The sequence below is a fragment of the Penicillium paradoxum genome (genome assembly GCF_028828445.1).
Source record: "Penicillium paradoxum strain IBT 22861 chromosome Unknown utg000002l_segment0_segment0, whole genome shotgun sequence".
In the NCBI taxonomy this organism is placed as follows: domain Eukaryota; kingdom Fungi; phylum Ascomycota; class Eurotiomycetes; order Eurotiales; family Aspergillaceae; genus Penicillium; species Penicillium paradoxum.
Window position 1 is genome coordinate 4,585,305 of NW_026643180.1, and position 22,851 is coordinate 4,608,155.

General features: G+C 53.4%; 8 protein-coding genes across 8 annotated transcripts; 6 read left to right on the plus strand and 2 right to left on the minus strand.

Annotated features, from left to right (window-relative positions):
- Positions 1-174: 174 nt before the first annotated feature.
- On the plus strand, positions 175-1,505 carry N7457_001625 (Nucleotide-binding alpha-beta plait; the record flags this gene model as incomplete). Its single annotated transcript, XM_057172671.1, has 4 exons — positions 175-377; positions 491-714; positions 826-1,070; positions 1,146-1,505. The coding sequence occupies 4 exons, from the start codon at positions 175-177 to the stop codon at positions 1,503-1,505; spliced, it is 1,032 nt and encodes a 343-aa protein (XP_057036574.1).
- Positions 1,506-2,222: 717 nt separating this feature from the next.
- Positions 2,223-3,735, plus strand: N7457_001626 (GTPase-activating protein GCS1; the record flags this gene model as incomplete). Its single annotated transcript, XM_057172672.1, has 4 exons — positions 2,223-2,264; positions 2,331-2,399; positions 2,535-3,296; positions 3,352-3,735. 4 exons carry the CDS (start codon positions 2,223-2,225, stop codon positions 3,733-3,735), a joined length of 1,257 nt encoding a protein of 418 aa, XP_057036575.1.
- Positions 3,736-4,058: 323 nt separating this feature from the next.
- On the minus strand, positions 4,059-6,827 carry N7457_001627 (mitochondrial elongation factor MEF2; the record flags this gene model as incomplete). Its single annotated transcript, XM_057172673.1, has 1 exon — positions 4,059-6,827. One exon carries the CDS (start codon positions 6,825-6,827, stop codon positions 4,059-4,061), a length of 2,769 nt encoding a protein of 922 aa, XP_057036576.1.
- Positions 6,828-6,898: 71 nt separating this feature from the next.
- N7457_001628 (retromer subunit VPS17) lies at positions 6,899-9,148 on the plus strand (the record flags this gene model as incomplete). Its single annotated transcript, XM_057172674.1, has 4 exons — positions 6,899-7,094; positions 7,223-7,695; positions 7,758-8,211; positions 8,280-9,148. 4 exons carry the CDS (start codon positions 6,899-6,901, stop codon positions 9,146-9,148), a joined length of 1,992 nt encoding a protein of 663 aa, XP_057036577.1.
- Positions 9,149-9,419: 271 nt separating this feature from the next.
- Positions 9,420-9,833, minus strand: N7457_001629 (GFA family protein; the record flags this gene model as incomplete). Its single annotated transcript, XM_057172675.1, has 1 exon — positions 9,420-9,833. The coding sequence occupies one exon, from the start codon at positions 9,831-9,833 to the stop codon at positions 9,420-9,422; it is 414 nt and encodes a 137-aa protein (XP_057036578.1).
- A 494-nt stretch (positions 9,834-10,327) lies between these two features.
- N7457_001630 (putative nucleoside-diphosphate-sugar epimerase) lies at positions 10,328-11,468 on the plus strand (the record flags this gene model as incomplete). The annotated part of the gene is made up of 3 exons (XM_057172676.1): positions 10,328-10,347; positions 10,407-10,612; positions 10,669-11,468. The coding sequence occupies 3 exons, from the start codon at positions 10,328-10,330 to the stop codon at positions 11,466-11,468; spliced, it is 1,026 nt and encodes a 341-aa protein (XP_057036579.1).
- Positions 11,469-12,091: 623 nt separating this feature from the next.
- Positions 12,092-19,219, plus strand: N7457_001631 (putative THO complex component (Rlr1); the record flags this gene model as incomplete). The annotated part of the gene is made up of 2 exons (XM_057172677.1): positions 12,092-16,953; positions 17,011-19,219. 2 exons carry the CDS (start codon positions 12,092-12,094, stop codon positions 19,217-19,219), a joined length of 7,071 nt encoding a protein of 2,356 aa, XP_057036580.1.
- Positions 19,220-19,964: 745 nt separating this feature from the next.
- On the plus strand, positions 19,965-22,624 carry N7457_001632 (beta-glucosidase; the record flags this gene model as incomplete). Its single annotated transcript, XM_057172678.1, has 3 exons — positions 19,965-20,034; positions 20,107-20,713; positions 20,779-22,624. The coding sequence occupies 3 exons, from the start codon at positions 19,965-19,967 to the stop codon at positions 22,622-22,624; spliced, it is 2,523 nt and encodes an 840-aa protein (XP_057036581.1).
- Between the last annotated feature and the right edge of the window lie 227 nt (positions 22,625-22,851).

Sequence of the window (22,851 nt, forward strand, 5' to 3'; positions counted from 1 at the left end):
TCTCTTCTTCAAGATCCAGTGAATCAAAAACTTCAATCCCATCTTCTCTTTTCAATTGGTATCTAGGGCACGAAGCTACCCTGCTCCTTCCCTCGCTCCACCTCCCGTCAAGATTCTTTCAGCTTAGACAAACACCCCCGACACTTTTCATCCATCAACATCTCAACCTCCAAGATGTCTGCCGTCGACGCACTTGCTGACTCCGTGGCTGCGACCACCCTGAACGACAAGCCCGAGACCAACGGTGCTACCCCTGCCACCCAGGCTGCCGATGCCGCGGCCGCCAGTGCCGATGAGGGTCGCCGTCTCTACATCGGAAACCTCGCATATGCGACCACCGAGGAGGAGCTCAAGGAGTTCTTCAAGAGCTACACTATGTGAGTAATGCCGGTCCTAGTGGATCAACTCAAAAATACCCCACCTTTAGCAAACATTTCGACCCGTGAACGTGTCATTCATCAGGCCATCTCTGACTCATGTGACCTTCAAGCGAGACCACCTCGATCCCGGTGAACCCCCGCACCAACCGCCCTGTTGGCTACGCCTTTGTCGACATTGCCACTGCTGCTGAAGCCTCTGCCGCTATTGAGGCCCTCTCTGGCAAGGAGATCCTTCAGCGCAAGGTGTCTGTGCAGCTTGCCCGCAAGCCCGAGCCTGCCGAGGCCAAGGAAGCTGCTGCTAGCGGCGGTGAGGGTGCCAGCGGCGCCGAGGGTCGTAAGCGTACTGGTGGACGCGGCCGTGGCCGTGGTCGTGCTCGCGGTCGTGGTGGCCGCACCGGCCGAAGCCGTGCTGTATGTGCTCAAACTCTTTCTTTACTTCGAACAGCGCATATCGAGACCTTACAATGGATGCTGACTCTTTCAAAGGCCCAGGAGGGCCAGGAAACCACCGAACCCGCTACTGGTGAGGCTCCTCTTGCCGAGACTACCAACGAGAAGGACGCTAGCCCCAAGGCTGGTGAGGCCCGCGCCGCGCGCCCCCAGAAGCAGCGTGGTCCTCCCGAGGATGGTATTCCCTCCAAGACTAAGGTTATGGTTGCCAACCTGCCATATGACTTGACCGAGGACAAGGTGGGTTATATCTCTTTCTTACGTTCTTTTCTTCGTCTGGAGTTACATTGACTGACATTGCATTTCTCCTCTTAGCTCAAGGAGATCTTCGCCGCCTACGAGCCCGTCTCTGCCAAGGTTGCCCTGCGCCCCATCCCCCGCTTCATGATCAAGAAGCTGCAGGCTCGCAACGAGCGCCGCAAGACCCGTGGCTTCGGCTTCGTTAACCTTGCTTCGGAGGAGCTCCAGACCAAGGCTGTTAGCGAGATGAACGGCAAGGACATTGATGGTCGTGTCATCGCTGTTAAGGTTGCCATCGACAGCCCTGGCAAGGAGGATGACGATATCAACGCCGTCGCTGAGACCGAGGAGCCCGCTGCCCCTGCCCCTGCTCCCGCTCCGGCTCCGGCTCCCGCTCAGGAGAATGCCACTCCTGCCGCCACCACTCAGGCTTAGATGCCTAGATGAATTCCACTGGACGAATATCAATTTTTGCTGATTGGCTCTGGGGTTGGGAAACAGGGGAAGTCAGGAAAGAATCGTATAGATATGATCACGGTGATGTGTGTTTCATCACCGTGACTATCTTTAGCTACTACACGATTACTGGGGAATATGGGGGCGAGGGGGAGGGATCATGACTTTTTTTTATCGGACAACATGGATTGACCATGCTGGAGAGCCATCTTAGCTGATGTACTCTCCGTCCTTAACGACTTTCTTTTTTTTTCGCCTTCTGTATTGTACCTTAGCACACATTTACTAAATGATGACGATATGCCACCTGGCACATTGGATTTTAGAGTACGAAGTAGTCTCTGCGCATGTAGTCTTGGACCTACAGTCCTGGAGGGCAGTGATGTGCTCGAGTTGGGGATGACGCTAAGTCGGGGCGACCCTTGCCGATCAGAGGCAAAGCATAGAACTCGCATCGTCTCACTTCCTTTCGGTTAATTTTTGTCCTATCATCGTGTCAATTGCGTTGTCTGTGAGTTTCAGCAGTATCTTTGAGCCTCTGCGCGACCTTATCAACCCGAGACAAAAAGGGGTAAACGAAATACCCTCCAGCGTCGGTGCGGAATCGGTCAACCTCGCAGCAGCCGAGCGCACTCTGTCACTCGGATTGCATTTTCCCCCCATTTCTGTCAGCTCGCTATTGCACACTCCCTCACAATGTCTCGAATGTGGGAGGTCGATCCAGAAACGAGGACGAAGGTGTGTTCCCAGGTCAAATCCCGCAACGCAACGCGGCACGGTCACTAACGCAGACATGTGCCACAGCTCCTCCAAATCTCCAAGACAAATGGAAACGACAGATGCTGCGATTGTGGTGCTCCGTCCCCTCAATGGGTATGTGTTTCCTTTCTCTTCCCGGTCCATTGCCCGAATCTTGTCCCCCAGAAATAATGCTGTTGCAACACACCAACACCCCGCACACCACAGATACCATGCTAATGCTTCGCCCACCATGGGCATGTTAACCAGGCTTCCCCAAAGTTCGGAACATTCATTTGTCTTAACTGCGCCGGCACACACCGCGGGTTAGGTGTCCACATCTCCTTTGTCCGCTCGATCACCATGGACGCCTTCAAACACGCCGAAATCCAACGCATGGAGCTGGGAGGCAACGATCCCTGGAAGAGCTTCTACGACGAACACCCGGTGACTGTTTCACAGGGTCTTACGTTCGAAGACTCCACCATCAAGGAACGATACGAAAGCGAACCGGGCGAGGAATGGAAGGAGAGGCTATCGTGCAAAGTCGACGGCCGCGAATATGTCCAGGGCCAGGAGAAGAAAAATAACCCCTCGCAGTCAAGCACGTCCTTGAGCGTCGCCGGTCCTGCCGGTTCCAATTTGGGTGCTGTGTCTGGTGCGCGGGCTGGATCACCTGCGCCGTCGTCTATTCGGTCCGGTGATGTACCCAGCAAGAAGGAGCAGAATGAGGCTTACTTTGCGAAGCTGGGCAACAGTAATGCCACTCGCTCTGATAACCTGCCTCCGTCACAAGGCGGGAAATTCACTGGCTTCGGCGGTGGTATGCCTGCGCCCGCGGCGGGGGATCGACGCTCTTCGCCATTTGGAGGATTCGGAGGTTGGGGTGGTGGCGGTGGTGGACAACCGTTTGAAGATCTCCAGAAAGACCCAATGGGCACTATCAGTAAAGGATTTGGGTGGTTCACGTCGGCGGTTGGCAAGAGCGCAAAGCAGGTTAATGATTCTTACCTACAGCCAACAGCCAAACAGGTATGTGTATAGAGCACCTTGCCCTTTCAGCGCAATTACTGACATGGACTCCCAGTTGGCCGAGTCCGACTTCGCAGCCCAGGCCCGAGTCCACGCTTCGGTCTTTGGCCAGAACCTGCAAACTGGAGTCCGCGGCGCTGCCGACCAGTTCAATAAGTTTGTCGAAGGCGATGATCGCCCTGATGGACGCCGTAACCGTGTAGAGCCTGAGCGCCGAGACTTCTGGGATGACTTCTCCTCACTGGGTGACCAAGAAACAGCAAACCACCGTCGCAGTGGATCACAACGGTCTCAACGATCCGATGTTGTTGGAACCGCTGCTATGCGGAAGGGTCCCACGGCCTCCTCGCTGGCTAACTCTACTGATGCTGGAGAGAGTAAAAACACCACGACCTCGGCGACGGGCAAAAGTAAGGATGAATGGGATGAAAACTGGTAGTATATAGACGCATTTTGCATCGCTGTTCTTTGTTTGTTTGTGGGCCACTTTTCTGATGACATGACTTGATGTCCGGTGTTGTCCTTTTTGTGTCTACTCTACCTTGCCCGCTCTACACATATACCTCGTTAGAACCTCTCTATTTAACGGAAGGGAGACCATGCATGTTTGATAAGCTTCATATGAGCTTGGTCTGGTGTCGTCTAGGGCAACCGGAGTGAATTTGGCTGCAAAGCAGTAGTGTTACAGTGCTGCAATTTTAAGAGATATGATAATGTACAAGTAAAACTCCTGGTGGAATATGACAGTTGAGAATCAACGATCTAGAAGCCGCCCCTTAACTCTGCAAGCACGGCCTTCTGTCTTTGACCGGACATGTTCTCAAATCGATCAACGCTCATAACGAAAGTGCCACGACCAGCTGTCAGACTCCGCAAGTGCTTGAGATATCCAACCATCTCCTTGAGAGGCACCTTGGCGACAATTGTGCGGGCACGAGTCGCGGAAACAGGAATCTCCACCCCAACAGAAGGCATCTCAAACGGATCCTGCGGCGCATACACGCGTTTGGGATCGATGGGCGGTAAGACGTCTTCTTCAAGTATAGGTTGAGAAGTCGATGCGTCCGTGCCAGACAGTGGCACCTCTTCGTCGAGTGAGATAATATGTCCACCCCGCGAGGAGGAGATATCGTGCACGACAGAGCCGAGACTAGCTTCGTCCACGCTGATAATTACGTTCATCACCGGCTCCATCATCGTTGTACCGGCGCCGAACTGCACATCTTGCAGCGCGGCGGCAGTGGCCTGGCGCGCAGCAGACGAGAGGGCCGAAGTGGTCGTCTCGTTGCCGAAAAGATCCGCAGCCGGATCGATGGTTAGCGTGACGCGGGTGTTGTGCATTGGGAATGTGAATTGGGGTCCTCGGGCGAGCGCCGCCACGGCTCCGTTTTGCAGCGCTGTGCGGAACGTAACGATGTCCATGCCTGGTGGGAGGAATGGGCTGGTTTCTTCCTCGCCACGAGAGGGGCGCTCGACCTGGAGACCGGGAGCGCGGATGATGATCTGATTGCCGTCGTAGATTTCGACGAGCAGTGTGTCTTCGTCTCGCTCTTCGGGCTCGGCGTCTTCATCCAGTGGTTCCACGACTGCTGTGCAGCCTGCTTTGCCTTTTCGGCCGGCGATCTCCTTGTCGAAGATCTTGGTTACGGGGCTGGAAGTGCCGAGTGCGCATTCTCGGTAGCCGATCTCGATGCGGCCCATTGATGCTTTGGCTTTGAGGTCGTTGATTAGGCGATCGCGGGCAATTTCTAGATGTAGTTCGCCCATTCCGCTTAGGAGGGTCTGGCCTGATTCTTCGTCTACAGTGACGTGGAGACTGGGGTCTTCACGGAGGAGTAGTGCGAGCGATTCTTGCATGCGCTTTTCTTCGCTTAGGCTGTGTGGCTCCACGCTGGTGAAGAAGACTGGTGGTGGGACGGCAATTGGTCGGAGTTGGAGACTGGTGAGTGGCTCGGGGGGAGTGGCTTTGTTTCCTGCGTAGGAAACCAGTGTATCGCCAGTCCGGGTTTGTTTGAGGCCGACTACCACTCCAATGTGACCGGCAGGAATCGAGTCCACTTCCACAGCATCATTGGCGTACATCTTCAGTAGACGTGGAGCACGCTCGGAGAGCTGAAGGTTTGTGTTGAACAGGAGACTGTTGCGATCTAAAGAGCCGGAGTATACCCGTACATAGACCAGGACACCGCGCTTGGCGTCGTTGACAACTTTGAATGCCAATGCACAGCTTTGGAGTTTGCTGATCGCATCCTTTGAACTGGTTTGTAAAGCAATGTTCTTTTTCTTTGGCTGTTTTCCTTTGATTGGTGCGGACTCCTTCACAGCCTGTTCGACAATCAAATCGCCTGATAACAGGTCTCGAAGACCTCCTTTGACACCCCCGATGCTCACCTCTGGGTCGGGCGCCTCTGGTGGACTAGGGAGAAGATTCACGATGGAATCCAGCAGTGGCTGGACTCCCATATTCCGGAAGCTAGCACCCGCGAATAGAGGAACAATCCGACTAGTCTGGTCCAATACGCACCGGCGCAAGCTCTCAATGATATCAGCCGAGGAGACTGCGAGATGGTCTTCTTCACATTCAAAGAATCTCTCCACAATGTCTTCGTCGTGTTCACTAAGCAGCTCAACTAGAGCAATTCGGGCCCGTCGGAGCTCTGCTGCCAAGGCAGGCTCCTCTGCCTCTAATTGCTGAAGGTCAAGCATCTTGACCGTACGGCCATCCTCGCCTTCTTTCCATCGTAATCCTTGGAGATGGATCGCATCTGCTACCCCAATAAAAGGGCCATTTCCTCCTCGGAACCATGGGATCTGGCAGACTGCTGGATAGACACCCAAGCGGGTGCTAACTTCTCGCACCGTCCGGCCAAACGCGGCTCCGTCACGGTCTAGCTTATTCACGTAAATGACTCGAGGAATGCGATATGTGCTTGCTTGGTTCCAGACCTTCTCTGTTTGCGCTTCAACACCAGCCACGCCATCCAATATACAGACGGCGCCGTCGAGGATACGCAGAGATCGCATGACTTCGAATGTAAAGTCTGCGTGGCCCGGGGTATCAATCAAATTTATAGTATGCGGGTAGGTTGACCGCGGTATTTGCTCATTCTGCGTTCCAGCTTGCGGGCCTGACGCTCCATCTACCTCTCCAGGAGGCCAGTGGAAGGTGATGGCAGCAGACTGGATAGTAATGCCTCGCGCACGCTCAGCGGGAAGAAAATCAGTTACTGTCGATCCTTCGTCCACGTCACCAATGCGCCGTGTGAAGCCACTATAGAATAGCATGCGCTCCGTAGTGGTAGTTTTGCCTGCATCGATGTGGGCGATGATGCCAATGTTCCGTGTCCGGTCCAGAGCTTCATCCTGGTATGCAGCTGTTGTAGAAAAGCGTTGGAGCTGTCTGTAATTGGACCGGTGCCCTTTCAGAGCAGAGCATGTATTCTTGCTTGCAAGATTGAGTGTTGTCTTATACAAATTAGAGCTCATACAGCGCATCCCAGGAGGGAAGCGCAACAACGGAGCCACAACCATTCCAATTAGTATGGATTAGGAAAAATCAATAAAATTTATGTTGAAATTAGCAGGTGCATGTTCTCTTGTCAATGGTACAGTGGAAGGTCGAGGTACAGAAGAAAATCGGACGACAAAGCGGACTGGAGATCGCGAGGCTTGGCGCACGCATTCCTCCATACGTAACTGACTCCGGCGCCCATCTTGTCTCCAACTACTCGAATCCTTTTGCTCATACCCTTCCTGTTTTCTTGCTTTTTGTGTTGTGCCAATTTGACCAATTCCGGGGTTTCTTGTTTCTTTTTCTGCCATCCTTAGGCTGCACGAGGTAAGTCTTGGGGCGTCTTGAAGCTAGCTGGTCATTGCTGTGGGGGATCCGATCTTCACCCGTCAATACTGACGCCTACCATCACCAGCCACCTCCTCTTGTCCACGAAGATACTCTCGAGATCTCACCAAGATGGACTACTCTGCAATCTCAACCGATCCGGATCATCCCACTGGTACCTCACCCTGGGGCTCACCTCGTCCTGACGGAGAGACCTTCCCCACTTCCAACAATGACATCCCGTCCTCCCCTTTACCAGGCCAGGCGCAATCGACGGAGGATATTTCCAAGGCCCGCAATGGGGGTCCTCATACTCCAGATATCTCTGCACAGCTGCAGGGCGCACAATTAGGAGACTCGGACTATCCCGGCGAACATCCCCCGTACGGTGCGCACCAGTCTCCAAACGCTCAACAACAGCAGTCTTCCGCCCCCGCGCAATATCAGACCGGAGTCCGACAGAACTCGCGACCCCCCGCCCCCGCCTATAAAATTCAAGGTAAAATCACAGGGCTGGAGAGGACTGGCAAAAAGGACCCAATTCTGCGTTTCGAGGTCCACGTAAGTTTACCTTGTTGAGTGTCTTGCCTCTGCATCATGGCTAATTATTGTTTCGAATACAGACCAATATCCCCAAGTTCCGCACAACCCAGTACCGTGATGTGCGCCGCACTCATTCCGAATTTATCAAGCTCGCAGATCACCTCGTTTCCGCCAACCCGGAAGCTCTGGTCCCTGCTGTGCCGTCGCCAGTCACACCAGCCGGAGCAGGAACCGAAGAGGATGAGTTCCGGATTAAGTCGGCAATGCAAAGATGGCTCAATGTTGTGCTCGGTAATGATGTTCTCATTCATGATGACGAAATTGTTCTCTTCGTGGAAAGCGACTTCGGCTATAGCCCCGTGCTACGGATGAAGCAGCCGGCAACGGGTGTGCGACGAAAGATGCTGAAGCAGTTCGCGCCCCCGCCAGATGATACACCCGAGCTGCAAGCAGCTCGTCCCGTTGCGAAGTTGTTCTACTTGGGATCAATGGATACGAGTCACAAGGTCGACCGAGTTGTGAAGGCCCGTCGTGGTATGTTAATTCAAAACCCCAGGCTGCTTTCATTCTATATCTTGTTTCGATTGAAACTGACTTTTTAGGTCTTGGGTTGGCTGAAGCCGATTTCGGCGTGAAGCTTGGTCAAATGCATGTGCAGGAGACTCATCCGGGCCTAAGTGCCGCTTATCGTAAACTTGGCAAAGTTATTCAAAATGTCGGCGACTACCATGCTGTTCAGGCTACTGCGGAGGCCACCACACTCAGCGAACCTTTGAGCTACCATTCCTCTGATGCCTTCATTGTGAAGGAGACCCTGACGAACCGACACATTCTGCTTCGTGAACTAATCCAGGCCCAACAAAATACCCGAAGTAAACACAGTGCAGCTGAGCGCTTGAAGGTTAGCTCATCTGTTCGTCGAGATAAGGTAGATGAGGCAATCAACGCTCTTGAGGAAGCTCAGAACCACGAAGACTACTTGACCAAGCGGACCCAGCGCGTCACATCGAACCTTCTCCAAGAGAAGCGCTGCTGGTTTGATCGCACCACCCAGGATGTTCTGTTCAGCCTGCGTGAGTACACTCTCCGCCAGATCGAGGCGGAGCGTCGCACTCTAGCCACCCTAGAGAGTGTGCGACCCGATATCCGTGCCATTGACGCTTCCGGTGGTCTGAGCCGGCTGGGTCGCGAATCTCACCCAGCCACGCGCCGGCCCAACATGACTTCGAGCCAGGGTCCAAAGGGTGATTCATGGAGCGGAGTTCCTCGCCGCAGTGATAATATTGGACGCAGCATGAGTGGCAGCTTCACCGCCCCCTCCCTCCCTGATGATGACGATGAGGCTAGTGCTCAGGTGCCTGGCAAAGGACGCAACCGAGCTTCCAGTCAGGTTGAGTCAATCGCTGAGGAGGATGATGACCGTCTTGATGCGCGCAATGCAGCCAATCGGCTGGCCACCAGCACATTCTGATCGGATTCCAAAATGCAACGAGTCTGTACATGTAGCCCGGGCACGAATTAGTGATTCCCCTCTGTTCCCTTTATAACCTTTCGTGTCTTCCTGTTATTTTATCTCAGCCTATGCCCCAATCAGTGTTCCATTTTTGTCTCTACTCTGATCAATTCAAACGTTTCAACCAATCCTTATTGATTGAAAATGTAGTTGCATTGTTTATCACTGTTTCAACACCAACTAATTTCCATCACGCCAAGTCTCTGAAAGTTATCAAGCAACGCCAATACTATGACTTGGCATATACACCCCATTTATCCCATCTCTTCGCTGCATCCGAATCCGCCAACTCAAACCAGGATGCCTTCTCACTAAGGAAAATATGATCACTCGGCAACGGAATCTGCGCCTGTCCTTCATCGAGTGTCCCCGCAGCGATCCCGATGTTCTTTGGATCCCGATCTAGGATCATACTCAGGGTCGAGCCACAGCGTGGACAGAAGCTACGCGTAGCAGTATGGGTTGCCCGCCGCTCTTTGGGGTTGACATGCCATTTGATATCGTCAGTGGCAAAAAATGCCCAGCTCTGGTAGGGTGCGCCGGCTTGTTTGCGACAGGTTGTGCAGTGGCAGTTGACTAGACAAGTTGGTGGGTTGGAAGCTGTGTAACGGATGTACTGACAGGCGCAGCTGCCGGAGGCCATTGCAAAATCTCGGGTTTTCTGGGTATGAGACGAATCAGTGAGACTTGTGGGATATCAACTATCACTTGAGGGGTGAACAGTCGAGGCTCTGACATCATGCGGGGCACGAACCTTGGAAGCTCGTGTATCTCGTATACGAGGAGATGAACCAGTGTTCGTACCTACATAACATAAGGTACATAATCTGAGTACTTTGGATCCGTGGGCAGGCTGATCCGACGGGTGTACCTCCGGTTACAGCTCGTGTGACTGGGACTGTGTACTCCGTACTGAACTCCGTACTCCGTATTCCGTACACAGTCGGATTCTTGGATTCTCAATGGCGCTTCCATCACTCCTCCACTTTGAGTTCCTTCTCGGGCTAAATTGCTTAGATGCGTTGATTTCAAAGCAATTCAACTTCCCGAGGTCCAACCTTGTTTCTCGCGTTGCAACTCTTTTCTATTTTGACCTTATTCTTCCTCTCTAGCTCATTGCTCATTGCTAATTCCAACATGGCTCCTAAGGTATTCCTGTAAGTCAATCCAACATCCCAAACTACACGTAGACGTTTGGTCTGATACATCCTCGCAGCACCGGTGCAACTGGCTATATTGGCGGCGATGGGTTGTTTGCCGTTGCCAGCGCCCATCCTGACTGGCAATTCTCGGCCCTAGTCCGTAGCCAGGAAAAGGCTACTCAGGTGACAATCAAATACCCACAGATTCGGACTGTGATTGGAGATCTAGACTCGTCCGAGCTGATCGAGGAGGAAGTCAAGAACGCAGACATTTTTTTCCGTATGCGCATCTACCTTCATGTCTAGTGCGAATAGGTCGCTCACAGCCATTGACAGACTTCGCCGATGCCGATCATGTTGCTGGAGCCCAGGCCATGGCCAAGGGTGCTCAACATCACACGCCGGAGCGCCCATTGTGGTGGATCCACACTTCGGGCTCTGCTATCCTGGCAGTAGAGGATTCGCGTGCTGGCACATACGGCATTGAACGTCCTAAGCAATATGACGACTGGGAGGGTGTCAGCGAGCTAGTCAATCTTCCATCAGATGCTTTCCATCGTAACGTGGATGAGATCGTCCTTGGTGCTGGTTTGCAGAACCCGACCAGCGTAAAGGTCGCAGTCGTCTGCCCTCCCACCATCTATGGCCCTGGACGCGGCCCTGGTAACACCAAGAGTATCCAAGCCTACTTGCTCAGTGCTGCGGTGCTGAAGCGCAAACAGGGCCTCTTGATCGGGAAAGGTGAGAACGTCTGGCACCAGGTCCACGTCCATGATTTGAGCAATGTGTACCTGGCGCTGGGTGAGGCTGCCTCGATGGGAGGGGGCAAGGCTACTTGGAATGACAAGGGTTATTACCTCGCTGAAAATGGGTCCTTTGTTTGGGGTGATATCCAGCGCGCAATTGCACAGTCTGCCTTTGATAAGAAGCTTATTGCTTCTCCTGATGTCGTATCTCTTGATGAGGCTCAGACGAATGAGGTCCTTTTTGGCGGAATATATGCCTGGGGCTCTAACTCCCGTGGCAACTCAATCCGTGCACGCAAGCTCTTTGGTTGGGCACCCCAGAAGCCTAAGCTGATTGATCTTGTTCCTGAGATTGTTGAGGGAGAGGCTAAGGCTCTTGGGTTGCTCTGAGTGTCGGTTTTTTATACTGGAATTCTGATAATGATCAACTTGGTCAACTTGATAATAAGTAATGTTTACGGATCTCAGACTGATAAAAAGTAGCGCACTTCGTTGTCTATGTAGCATTGTTTTGGGTTCTAGATGGAGTGCATGTTCTCGAATGCATGCATTATGTAGACAAACTATGTGATTGTGTGACTTTTAGACTCAATTGATTGTCCATTTTATACTTTATTGGAGTCCAATAGGCCTTTTGCTAATGAGTAGCAGGAAACAAATACAACATCATGTCTGAGTTGGTGAATTAGATCAGTGAAAAGGTGAAAAGGTCAATAGATTGTTGACACCTCAGGCATAACTGGCATATTGGGTGCTACCAAGCTTTGACCATCAGCATCTTCCATCTTCACCTTACACGCCTTTGCTTCTCCACCACCTTATTTCCAACGAACTTTCCTCGCTGGTATGTTTGATGTGTGCATTATTTTCGATGTTTTCTTAATATCTCTCGTTTCCTGCAAAAATGCTAACATCTACTGCTTCGACTTCCTACAGACACGACTGCATGAATTGCAACCTTCAGCGTCCCGTTCCACTTTCCTAATCCCTCGCGTCTAGTTCGGCTACCAACCATGGCGCCTGGGTTCGGGCACGGTGGCAAGCGAAAGCGCCCTGAGCGCACGTCCCTGCCCGGCGATTCAGGTAACAATGACAGCCTGCGACCCTCACCCCATCGCCCTGGGACCCTCAACATGGCACATCACCCAACCCACCCCGGACAGCAATCCTCCCCTCCCAGAGAGCAAAACGACACGCGTGACAGATCTCGCCGACAATCGCATCGCAACCGGGCTGGCTCCCGACGCGGATCCTATGATGGTCAGAATTTTTCGAGTTCGCAATCCCGAGAACCGAATGCTATGTCTCCACCACCGATAACCCAGCCTAGGGAAGCTGCCGACCCAATTCCATACAATGGTGACTCGGCCGCATCGCGACCTACCCTTTCTCCCGCGTCGAATACTCCTGCTTCACAACCGCCCGTTAACCCGCCGTCTCGAGCTGGCTCGGAGACTATCGCCCAATCCGCCTCCCTCCCATCTCCTTATGACTACGAATTCGTGACTGATAATGCTGTTGAGGAATGGACTTCGACCGGCAAACAAATGGTAGTGGAGGAAGGAACTGCGGCTCGCCTGCAACAGGATCTGGCCCATCTAGCATCTGTATACCAGGAGCTTATTCGATCCGCAATTCACGGCCGATTGTCGCCGTCTGATGCAGGTAATGCTGTGAGGGAGATCATTGGCGAAGACTCTGCATCCCAGAATATGAACACAGATGCCGACAGTGGGAACCCTCCAACCCAAGGACTCGACCCGCGCTCCCTGTTCCTTGATACCCTTTCCATTATGACTGATGCCGATACCTCAAACGTGGCTCTCAAACCCCTCGTGTTTGCGACAGGCATCGATGCCTCTTTGATGCGCCTGCAGCTTGACACTCCGTTGCTGCAGGCTCTAGGATTGGTCCGAGAAACCTTTGCGCGCATGGGGATTCGCAAGCAGACCAATTTGCTTTACCGACAATCCAACTACAATCTTCTCCGGGAAGAATCCGAGGGATATTCCAAGCTTCTCACCGAGCTATTCACCACAAGCAACAACGAGCCACCCTCTAGTGAAGTGGTACAAGATACCTTCGAAAGAGTCAAGGCCATGATCGGCGCATTTGATATGGATGTTGGACGTGTACTAGACGTTACGCTGGATGTGTTTGCTGCTGTGCTTGTCAAGCAATACCGCTTTTTCGTGAAGCTCCTGCGAGCCAGCTCCTGGTGGCCGAAAGAAGAAACCCACCACAACCTAGAAAAAAGCCGCCGTCACTCCGGTATTCCGAATTGGGCACTTCCTGGGTCAAGTGGTTGGTCCACATCCGAGGAGGATCGTTTGGCTATCATGCATGCCAATGAAGAGCGCGATAGCGAGTTCTGGGACCGAGTGAGGGAGATCGGACTTCGCGCCTTTTTCGAGATTGGTCGCAAACCCATTACAGATGAGGAGAAGCAACGGAGCCTTTCAGAGAATAATGGGTCGTCCTTTGAGGAAGATGCCACACGCGCATGGCTCGAAGAGACAGGTACCCTTCCTCCGAAAGGCAACCGGGTTGCAGCACAGCTCCTTGGTTTCAAGTTAAGATTCTACTCTTCCTCGGCTCGAAACAAGGCCGATGTTCTCCCTGATAATCTCATTTATCTTGCCGCCCTGCTCATCAAAGTTGGGTTCATATCCCTACGTGACCTCTATGCTCACCTTTGGCGATCAGACGACGACATGGAGACTTTGAAGGGCGAAAAGATGGCAGAGAAGGCCGAAAGAATCAAGGCTGGTCGGCCTGGTGGCGGAATTAACGCTTTGATGATGGCAGGCGCTTTATCGGACGACACGGTTCCCCCACCACGCTTGCGCGACGAACCGCGAGTCGCTACCCCAGCCAAAGATCAAGAACCCGAGAAGGACACATCCAACTCGGAAGATGAATTGCCAGATCCATCCGACCAAAAAGTCCTGCTTCTCAAGAGTCTTCTCTCCATTGGCGCTATTCCCGAATCTCTTTTTGTCATTAGCAAGTTCCCTTGGCTGATGGAAGCCTATCCTGAGCTACCTGAATTCATTCATCGCATCCTTCATCACTCATTGAACAAGGTTTACGTTCAGTTCCGGCCAGTATTCTGTGCCGGTGACTTCCCCGGGTCTCAGCCTCTGGTGACTTCCGAACAAAATGGCCAACCCAAGGGCCGGATTGGACTCACGCCCCGTCCTGCGAGACGAGTTCTACGTTGGGCTCAGCTGGATAAAGAAGATACTAACGATGGTACTGATTATCGATTCTACTGGGATGACTGGGCCGATAATATCCCCATCTGCCAGTCTGTCGACGATGTATTTGCACTTTGCTCGTCCTTCCTTAACCTCTCTGGTCACAAGATTGGACAAGACGCCAGCCTCTTGGCGAAGCTTGCGCGCATTGGCAAGGGAAGTTTGATCCAGGACAAATCTGAAGAGAACCGAACACGTTGGCGCGACCTTTGCAAGCGGCTCCTTTTGCCTGCTGTTAGTCTCACAAAGGCAAATCCTGGAGTTGTCAATGAAGTGTTCGATTTGATCAGTTTCTTCCCTCGAGATGTGCGGTACAACATGTACGCAGAGTGGTACTCGGGACAGACATCCCGGCTGCCAGACATCAAGGAGGCCTTCGACCAGGCGAGAGCGGAGACCAAAGACACCCTCAAGCGACTTAGCAAGACCAACATCCGACCTATGGCGCGCGCATTGGCTAAGATTGCCTATGCCAATCCCGGGATCGTCATCAATGTCGCCATCAGCCAGATTGAGTCGTACGAGAATCTCATTGAAGTTGTGGTTGAATGCGCACGCTATTTCACTTACCTTGGCTACGACATTCTCTCTTGGGCTCTCATCAATTCGCTTGGTCAGAAAGGACGCAGTCGTGTCCAAGAAGGTGGTCTTTTGACTAGTCGGTGGTTGAACGCCCTGTCTACATTCGCAGGTCGAACCTATAAGCGATACTCGGTTATGGATCCGACTCCAGTTCTCCAATATGTTGTGGAGCAATTGCGACGCAATAACTCAACCGATCTCATTGTACTAGAGCAATTGATCAGCTCAATGGCTGGTATCATTTCGGACAACGACTTCAATGACGCACAAATCCAGGCCATGGCAGGTGGTGATGTCCTGCAATCACAGACAATCCTGCAACTTCTGGATAAACGTCATGAGTCCAAAGTCACATCCAAACGGTTGCTTAAGTCATTGACACACACCAGACTCGCTGGTCAGCTGTTGGTTGCCATTGCTCAGGAACGATTGACTTGTGTTTACAAAGAAACTTCCTCGGAGCTCAAATTGCTCGGCAACATCTTTGACGAGATCCACCGAATCCTCACACAGTATCTCGATTTGCTTCGTAGCAATTTGTCAGTGGATGAATTTGATTCTTTTGTTCCGGCCTTTTCATCTCTTGTCGCTGAGTTTGGGATTCAGCCTGAAATCGCTTTCTGGATTCGGCGGCCCAGCATCGCTCGGAAAATACTCGATATTGAAGAATCAAAGCAGGAGAAGGAAGGTTCCACAGCTGTTGGCACGGACTTTTCATCCAAGTCAGATGGCGATAACAAGATGGATACTGCGGAGGATGGAGAACCGCCTGCGAAGAGCGAAGAAATCTTGGCAGGCAATGCTATGGATATCGATAAAGACGAGTCAGGAGTTACAGTTGCGAACGACGGGGCCGACGGTGTCCACGTTCCTGTGGTCAATGCCGAGCCATTGGCATCAAATCCCGTTATGCAAGAACTGATTGACGATGTCAAATCCGCTCTCCCTGCCGAGACATGGGATACCATTGGTGCACACTTCTATGCCACATTTTGGCAGCTTTCCCTCTATGATGTCCATATCCCTCAAAAGTCTTACGAGGATGAGATCGACCGACTCAAACGACGAGTCGTCTCTATCAACAGCGATCGATCTGATATGAGCATGGCGGGCACGACGCGAAAAGAGCACATGAAGAGGCAAGTTACTCAACTACAGGAGCGCATCCTAGATGAGAACAAGAATCACCTCAAGGCGTATGGACAGACACGCTCTCGATTGCAGAAGGAGAAAGACAAGTGGTTCGCTGGCATGCGTCTTAAGCACGACTCTCTCAACATCGCCTTGTTGGAGCAATGCTTCATCCCCCGACTCCTTTTGTCCCCTCTTGATGCATTCTTCTCCTTCAAAATGCTGAAGTTCCTACACAGCTCTGGAACCCCCAACTTCCGGACCGTCGGTCTGCTCGACCAGCTGTTCCGGGAGCAGAGACTTACCGCTCTCATCTTCCTGTGCACGTCCAAAGAAGCAGATAATCTTGGTCGTTTCTTGAATGAGCTCTTACGCGATCTTACCAGATGGCATGCCGACAAGGCTGTCTATGAGAAAGAAGCATTCGGCGCCAAGAGAGACCTTCCTGGATTCGCGAAGAATGTTGACCCCGAGGGAGTGCCAGTGATGTTCTTGGAGTTCGAAGATTTCCGCCGCCTGTTGTACAAATGGCACCGCCTGTTCTCCAATGCACTCAAGAGCTGCCTCAATAGCGGTGAATACATGCATATTCGGAATGCAATCAGTGTTCTTAAGGCTGTTGTGCAGCACTTCCCTGCTGTGAACTGGATTGGCCGCGACATCCTGCACTGTGTTGACTCCCTAAGCAAGAATGATGAGCGAGATGATGTGAAGATCCCTGCCGCTTCCTTGATTGGTGATCTGAACCGACGAGAGAAGAAATGGATGTTGCCACAGGCTTTCTATTTCGTCGCAGCTCAGCCTGGATCTCAACCACCTGCCGACGCAACTGGAAAGCCCGGAACTCCGCAGTCTGGCTCGACGCCCTTGAACGCCTCGGCCGCCGAGTTCAACCCCGCAAAGTAAGTGACCGCCTAGCACATCTCAAAATGATCACTAACAATGGAACCAATCATCAGGCCCGAGGGCACTGCCAAGCAAGACCAGTTCGGCAAGACTGAAGTTGAGGATGGTGAGATCGAGGATGCGAAGATGACTGATAGAGGCGAGGGTAAGCCAACTAGCACGCCTTCTCAGGCTGGATCTACGACACCTTCCGTGGTTACTGGAGACATCGGTCAAGACGCTGCATTCGGTGAACAGCCTCCTGTACGATCTCGGCCACATTCCCGTGCCCCCGGTTCGTCTCGTCAGCCTGATATTCCCAAGCGGCCCGATATTCGTCAACAAATTCATCCTCCTGTTCGCCCCCCGCCGCGACACAGCGATGGAAGACTCCCTCCGCGCCCCGAGGGATTAGATGATCGCCGAGATAGACATCCCGATTTCGGCCCCCGTGGTCGTCATGGTGGCCCTGATCATAACCGCTCGTTTGATGGTTCTCTCGGGGATGTTCGGGGACGTCTCAATGAACATCTTAACGAACGTGAACGCGAACGCGAGTTCCCCCTGCGACCTCCGCCCGATGATCTCATGCGTGGACCACCTCGCGATGCCCGTGCTAATCGCGAAAACGGTTGGCCTATGGATCGGCCCAGTCGCATGCGTGGACCTGGACCCAATGATTCATTCCATGGACGTGATGCCCCTATACGAGGAGAATTGATGCCTGACCACATGGACCGGCCTCTCGATATTCCTCGGCGTGGAGATCCATCCAGGCCAGATAAAGAGGATAGAAGACCTTACCCGTCGCGCCCTCTATCACCACCCAGGCCTGCTGACTTGCCAAACCGCCCTGAACGATTCCCTCCCCCCGATGATCGCCGGCCTGCCGGATTCCCTCAGTCTTCACGCATTGATGATCTTCCCCGAGGCCCTCGCGTTGATCGACAAGGCGATCCGAGAGACAATGTCCAAGGTCCTGATATGACTCATGGTCGTCTCCGACAACCGGAACCGCCATCTGACATCCCTGCTGGTCCTCGAGGAAGACGCGGTGGACGCAATGCCCCTGGACAGGCACCCCCAATGCTTAGCTCAAGCAATGCTACAATGCCCGTTCCGGACCGTCTGGCGCCTACTGGCCCTGGCCGACAGGGTGGGCGGGTTCCATCCGAACAACCTGCTCCTCCTACACAGCCTTCGGGCTCGACTCCTACTCCGGGAATTCACCCAGACCGTCTCAGAAATCTTGTCAATGAGCCTGCGGCCCCCGCTGCTGCTCCCTCCGGCCCTCGCGCGTCAGGCCCGCAACAACCACCCCGAGGACCTTCTGGCCAGTCCGGTCAGTCTGGGCAATCTGGACCCCCTGGACAAGGTTTTGGTGGGGAGCGTGGCCGCGGCGATAAACGTTTCGCCGGCCTTAATAACATGCTCCAGCAATCTGGCGGAGGAGGTGGTGAACGGGGTGGAAACCCTCCACCTGTTCGTGGAAGAGGTGCCAATCGTCAGTCTAATGCTATGGAAGCACCATCGCCTCAGCCTCCCAACCGCCCACCCATGGGTCCTGCGGGACCGCAAGAAGACCAATCTCGCAACCGACCAAACGGGGGCCGAGGTGGTGACTTAATTGATGATCTCGTTCCCGACGCCGGTCGCTCTGGGCGCTCTGGTGATCGTGCCCGTGAAATGGACCCTACTCGTGAGAAAGAGCCCGAGCGCCGCGAGGGTAGCAGCAGTGGTCGCAACCGACGCGATGGCCGCCGCAATGACCGCGAGCGTAGCCGTCGAAGTGATGTAGGAACTGCAACCCGTGATGAGAAGGCCACTGGCGAGCCCCGTGAAACTCTGCGTCGGGTGCAAAGCTCGCGCGAAGAGATGCGACGTCGCGACCGACGTGACCGTCCTGAGGGACCTCCGGAGATGACTGGACCAACACCCGGCAACAATGACGCCCATGAAGCTGAAGGTCGTCTGCGACCCCCATCCTCCATGGGAGCGCCACCGCCCCCACCGCCTCCTCCACCTCCCCCTATGCCGGAAGGAAATGAGCGCCGTTTCCACTCTGGTGCCGACCGCGGCAATCGATCTGACAACCGGGATCGCGAACGCGAGCGCCGTGGTGATCGACGCGATCGTGATCACCATCGCGAAGGTGGTAGCAGTTCTGGAGGCTCCGGTCACCGTAAGCGCGGCCGACAGGGTCCTGATGACAACACTGGTGGTGATGGTGGACGTGGCATGAGGATGGGAAATGATAACAAGCGTCCTCGTCGAGGAGCTTAATCTGTTTCGCCATGATACCCTGAGAGGAATGATGGAATCTTGCTTTTGTTTTTATTCTGCTTTTTTTTTTTTGCCCTGAGCTCTCACTACACTGGTTCTCTACTTTCTCCTATCTTGTTCTAGCATTCTGCCTGGTGTTTGGGGACCAACCATTTCACTTCTTCACATGTACTTTTTTTTTTCTGAATGAACGTAACAGGAATGCAATATTCGATGATGATAGTTGTCCTCTTCTCCATGTCTATTTTAATATGTGATCTATGTATCTGTTCTGGGCAATCGCAGGCCCGACGGTCCGACATCCGGCTGAAGTGCCCCCGCCCCCGTAGACCCTGGCGGCTAAACTTCGGTCTCGCAGGTACCTCCGTGGCTCTTTGAGAGATCTGTGGAGAATCATTTGCTGATCATTTGTCTATCCGCCGTCTCATCTCACATCGCAATCGTCATTGGACATACAGCGCTCCACAGCTTCCCCGCCTGCACGGGTTGCTTTCGCGAGCTGACGCGGAAAGTGGTTCAATCAATTCACCTGACGCTCCGATCTTGGTAATGCAAGGGTATAAGAGTGCTTCCAGGTCGTTGTCTCGAATTGCTTCTAGCCACCCGTGAGGTAGAGGCAGCTCTTCATACCGCTGTTTCGATTCTGGTATCAACATCAACAGTTTCCTGCAATTCTTGTCTTGTGCAAACCCCATTGAGTACAAGAGACCCAGCCAAAACAGATAAACAGTCCAGAAACTACATCATGGCTCGAATCGACGTCGAAAAAGCCATTGAGGAGCTCACCCTCGGCGAGAAGGTGGCCCTCACAGCAGGTAAATACTTCCAATACCAAAGAGGCAATCCCAAAGCCATTGATTAATATGAAAACTAACCCCCATGCTCAGGCCAAGACTTCTGGCACACGGTCTCAATCCCACGCCTCAACATTCCCGCTCTCCGTATGTCCGATGGCCCCAATGGCATCCGCGGAACACGCTTCTTCAATGGCATCCCAGCAGCATGCTTCCCCTGCGCAACCGCGCTCGGCGCAACCTGGGACACTGAGCTTCTATCCCAGGTTGGCTCGCTGATGGGCGATGAAGCGATTGCAAAAGGCACGCACGTCGTGCTAGGACCGACGATCAACACTCAGCGGTCGCCATTAGGCGGGCGCGGCTTCGAATCCTTCTCTGAGGATGGCGTTCTCTCTGGTACGCTGGCTGGCTACCTCTCCAAGGCAATGCAGGAGAAGGGCGTTGCCGCTACGCTCAAGCACTTTGTCTGCAATGACCAGGAACATGAGCGTCTGGCTGTCAACAGTATCCTCACAAACCGGGCACTGCGTGAGATCTACTTGATGCCGTTCCACTTGGCTATGCGCATTTGTCGGACGCAGTGTGTTATGACGGCTTATAATAAGATCAATGGTACTCATGTTAGTGAGAATAAGGCTATTATTGATGATATCCTGCGCAAGGAATGGGGTTGGGAAGGTGTTGTTATGAGTGACTGGTGAGTGGCAATGATCTCCTACTAACCATTTTTTTGTTCGAAGGCTGACTTTTGATTCCTTATAGGTTTGGTACTTACAGTGTCTCCGATGCCGTCATTGCTGGTCTTGATATCGAGATGCCTGGTAAGACCCGCTGGCGTGGCGAGGCTCTTGCACACGCCGTCAATTCAAACAAGGTGGCCCAATACGTGCTTGATGAGCGAGTGCGCAATATCCTCAACCTAGTCAACTGGGTAGAGCCTCTGGGTATTCCCGAGGGAGCATCTGAGATATCTCTCAATCGGCCAGAAGATCAGGCTTTGATGCGTCGCGCTGCTGCCGAATCCATCGTGCTTATGAAGAATGAGGATGGCATCCTGCCCTTCAAGAAGGATGGGTCTCTCCTGGTCATTGGCCCCAACGCTAAGATTGCCGCGTACAGCGGTGGTGGCTCGGCATCATTGGCTCCGTACTACACTGTCACTCCATTTGATGGCGTCTCTGCTAAGAGCGAAGGGGAGGTCAAGTTCAGTCAGGGTGCCTATTCGCACAAGGAACTTCCGCTCCTTGGCCCGCTGATGAAGACTGCAGACGGCAAGCCTGGCTTCACATTCAAGGTCTACAATGAACACCCTGAGTCCGGAGAGGAGCGAGAAGTCATAGACGAGTTGCATCTCGTTGACTCCTTGGGCTTCTTGATGGACTACGTCAACCCCAAGATCAAAACCAACACCTACTATGTCGATATGGAAGGTTCGTTCACCCCCGAGGAAAGCGGAGTCTACGACTTCGGCGTGACAGTTGTCGGCACAGGCCGACTCCTCATCGACGGCGAGGTGGTCGTCGACAACACCAAGAACCAAAAGCAAGGCTCCTCCTTCTTCGGCAACGCCACCATCGAAGAACTCGGCACCAAAGAGCTCACGGCCGGCCAAACCTATCAGGTTCTCTTCCAATTCGGCAGCGCCCCAACCTCCGACCTAGACACCCGCGGCATTGTCGCCTTCGGCCCAGGCGGATTCCGCTTCGGCGCCAGCCGCCAAGTAAGCCAAGAAGAGCTTATCGCCAACGCAGTCGAGCAAGCCAAAACCGCCGACCAAGTCGTCATTTTCGCCGGCCTTACCCTTGAATGGGAGACCGAAGGCCACGACCGCGACACCATGGACCTACCCCCCGGTAGCGACGAGCTGATCAGCCGAGTGCTAGAAGCAAACCCCAACGCAGTAGTCGTCATTCAGTCCGGCACACCAGTCACAATGCCGTGGGCTGACAACGCCAAAGCCCTCGTGCAAGCCTGGTTCGGCGGCAACGAGCTCGGCAACGGCATCGCAGACGTCCTCTACGGCGACGTCAACCCCTCCGGCAAGCTTCCCCTCACCTTCCCCCGTCGTCTCCAAGATAACCCCTCCTACCTGAACTTCCGCTCCGAGCGTGGCCGTGTCCTCTACGGCGAAGACATCTACGTCGGCTACCGCTACTTCGAGAAGAGCGACGTCGCGCCAGCCTTCGCCTTCGGCCATGGATTGTCATACACGAGCTTCTCGCGCGCCGATCTGAGCATCGAGACCGTCCCCGAACAAGCCAAATACGCCGAGTCCGGTGAACCAATCACTGCGTCCGTGACTGTCTCCAACACCGGCTCTGTGGCCGGTGCGGAGATCGTGCAGCTCTGGGTCCTGCCGCCGAAGACCGATGTCGGTCGACCCGTGCGCGAGCTCAAGGCTTTCCAGAAGGTCTTCTTGCAGCCCGGTGAGACTCAGACTGTGCAGCTGGTTGTTGAGAAGAAGCTCGCGACGAGTTGGTGGGATGAGGAGCGGGAGCAGTGGATCTCCGAGAAGGGGGTCTACAAGGTTCTTGTTACGGGTACTGGGGCTGAGGAGCTGCATGGTGAGTTTGAGGTGGGCAAAACTCGCTTCTGGCTTGGTTTGTAGGTTTGGTGGCATTTTGATGTCTTTGGTCCTTTATATATAGGATGTCTCATGAGTGATGTTATTTTTATCTGGAATGTGGGCTTGGCAACGGGTCTAGACGAGATTACTTCGTACTTGGCCTGGAAATGAGTATAGGTATTTGGCAAATAAATTGCTTTTATTTTATTGTTTCATATGTGGAATGTGTAGGAATACTCCGTAGTGCTCTTCTATATACGGAGTATGGA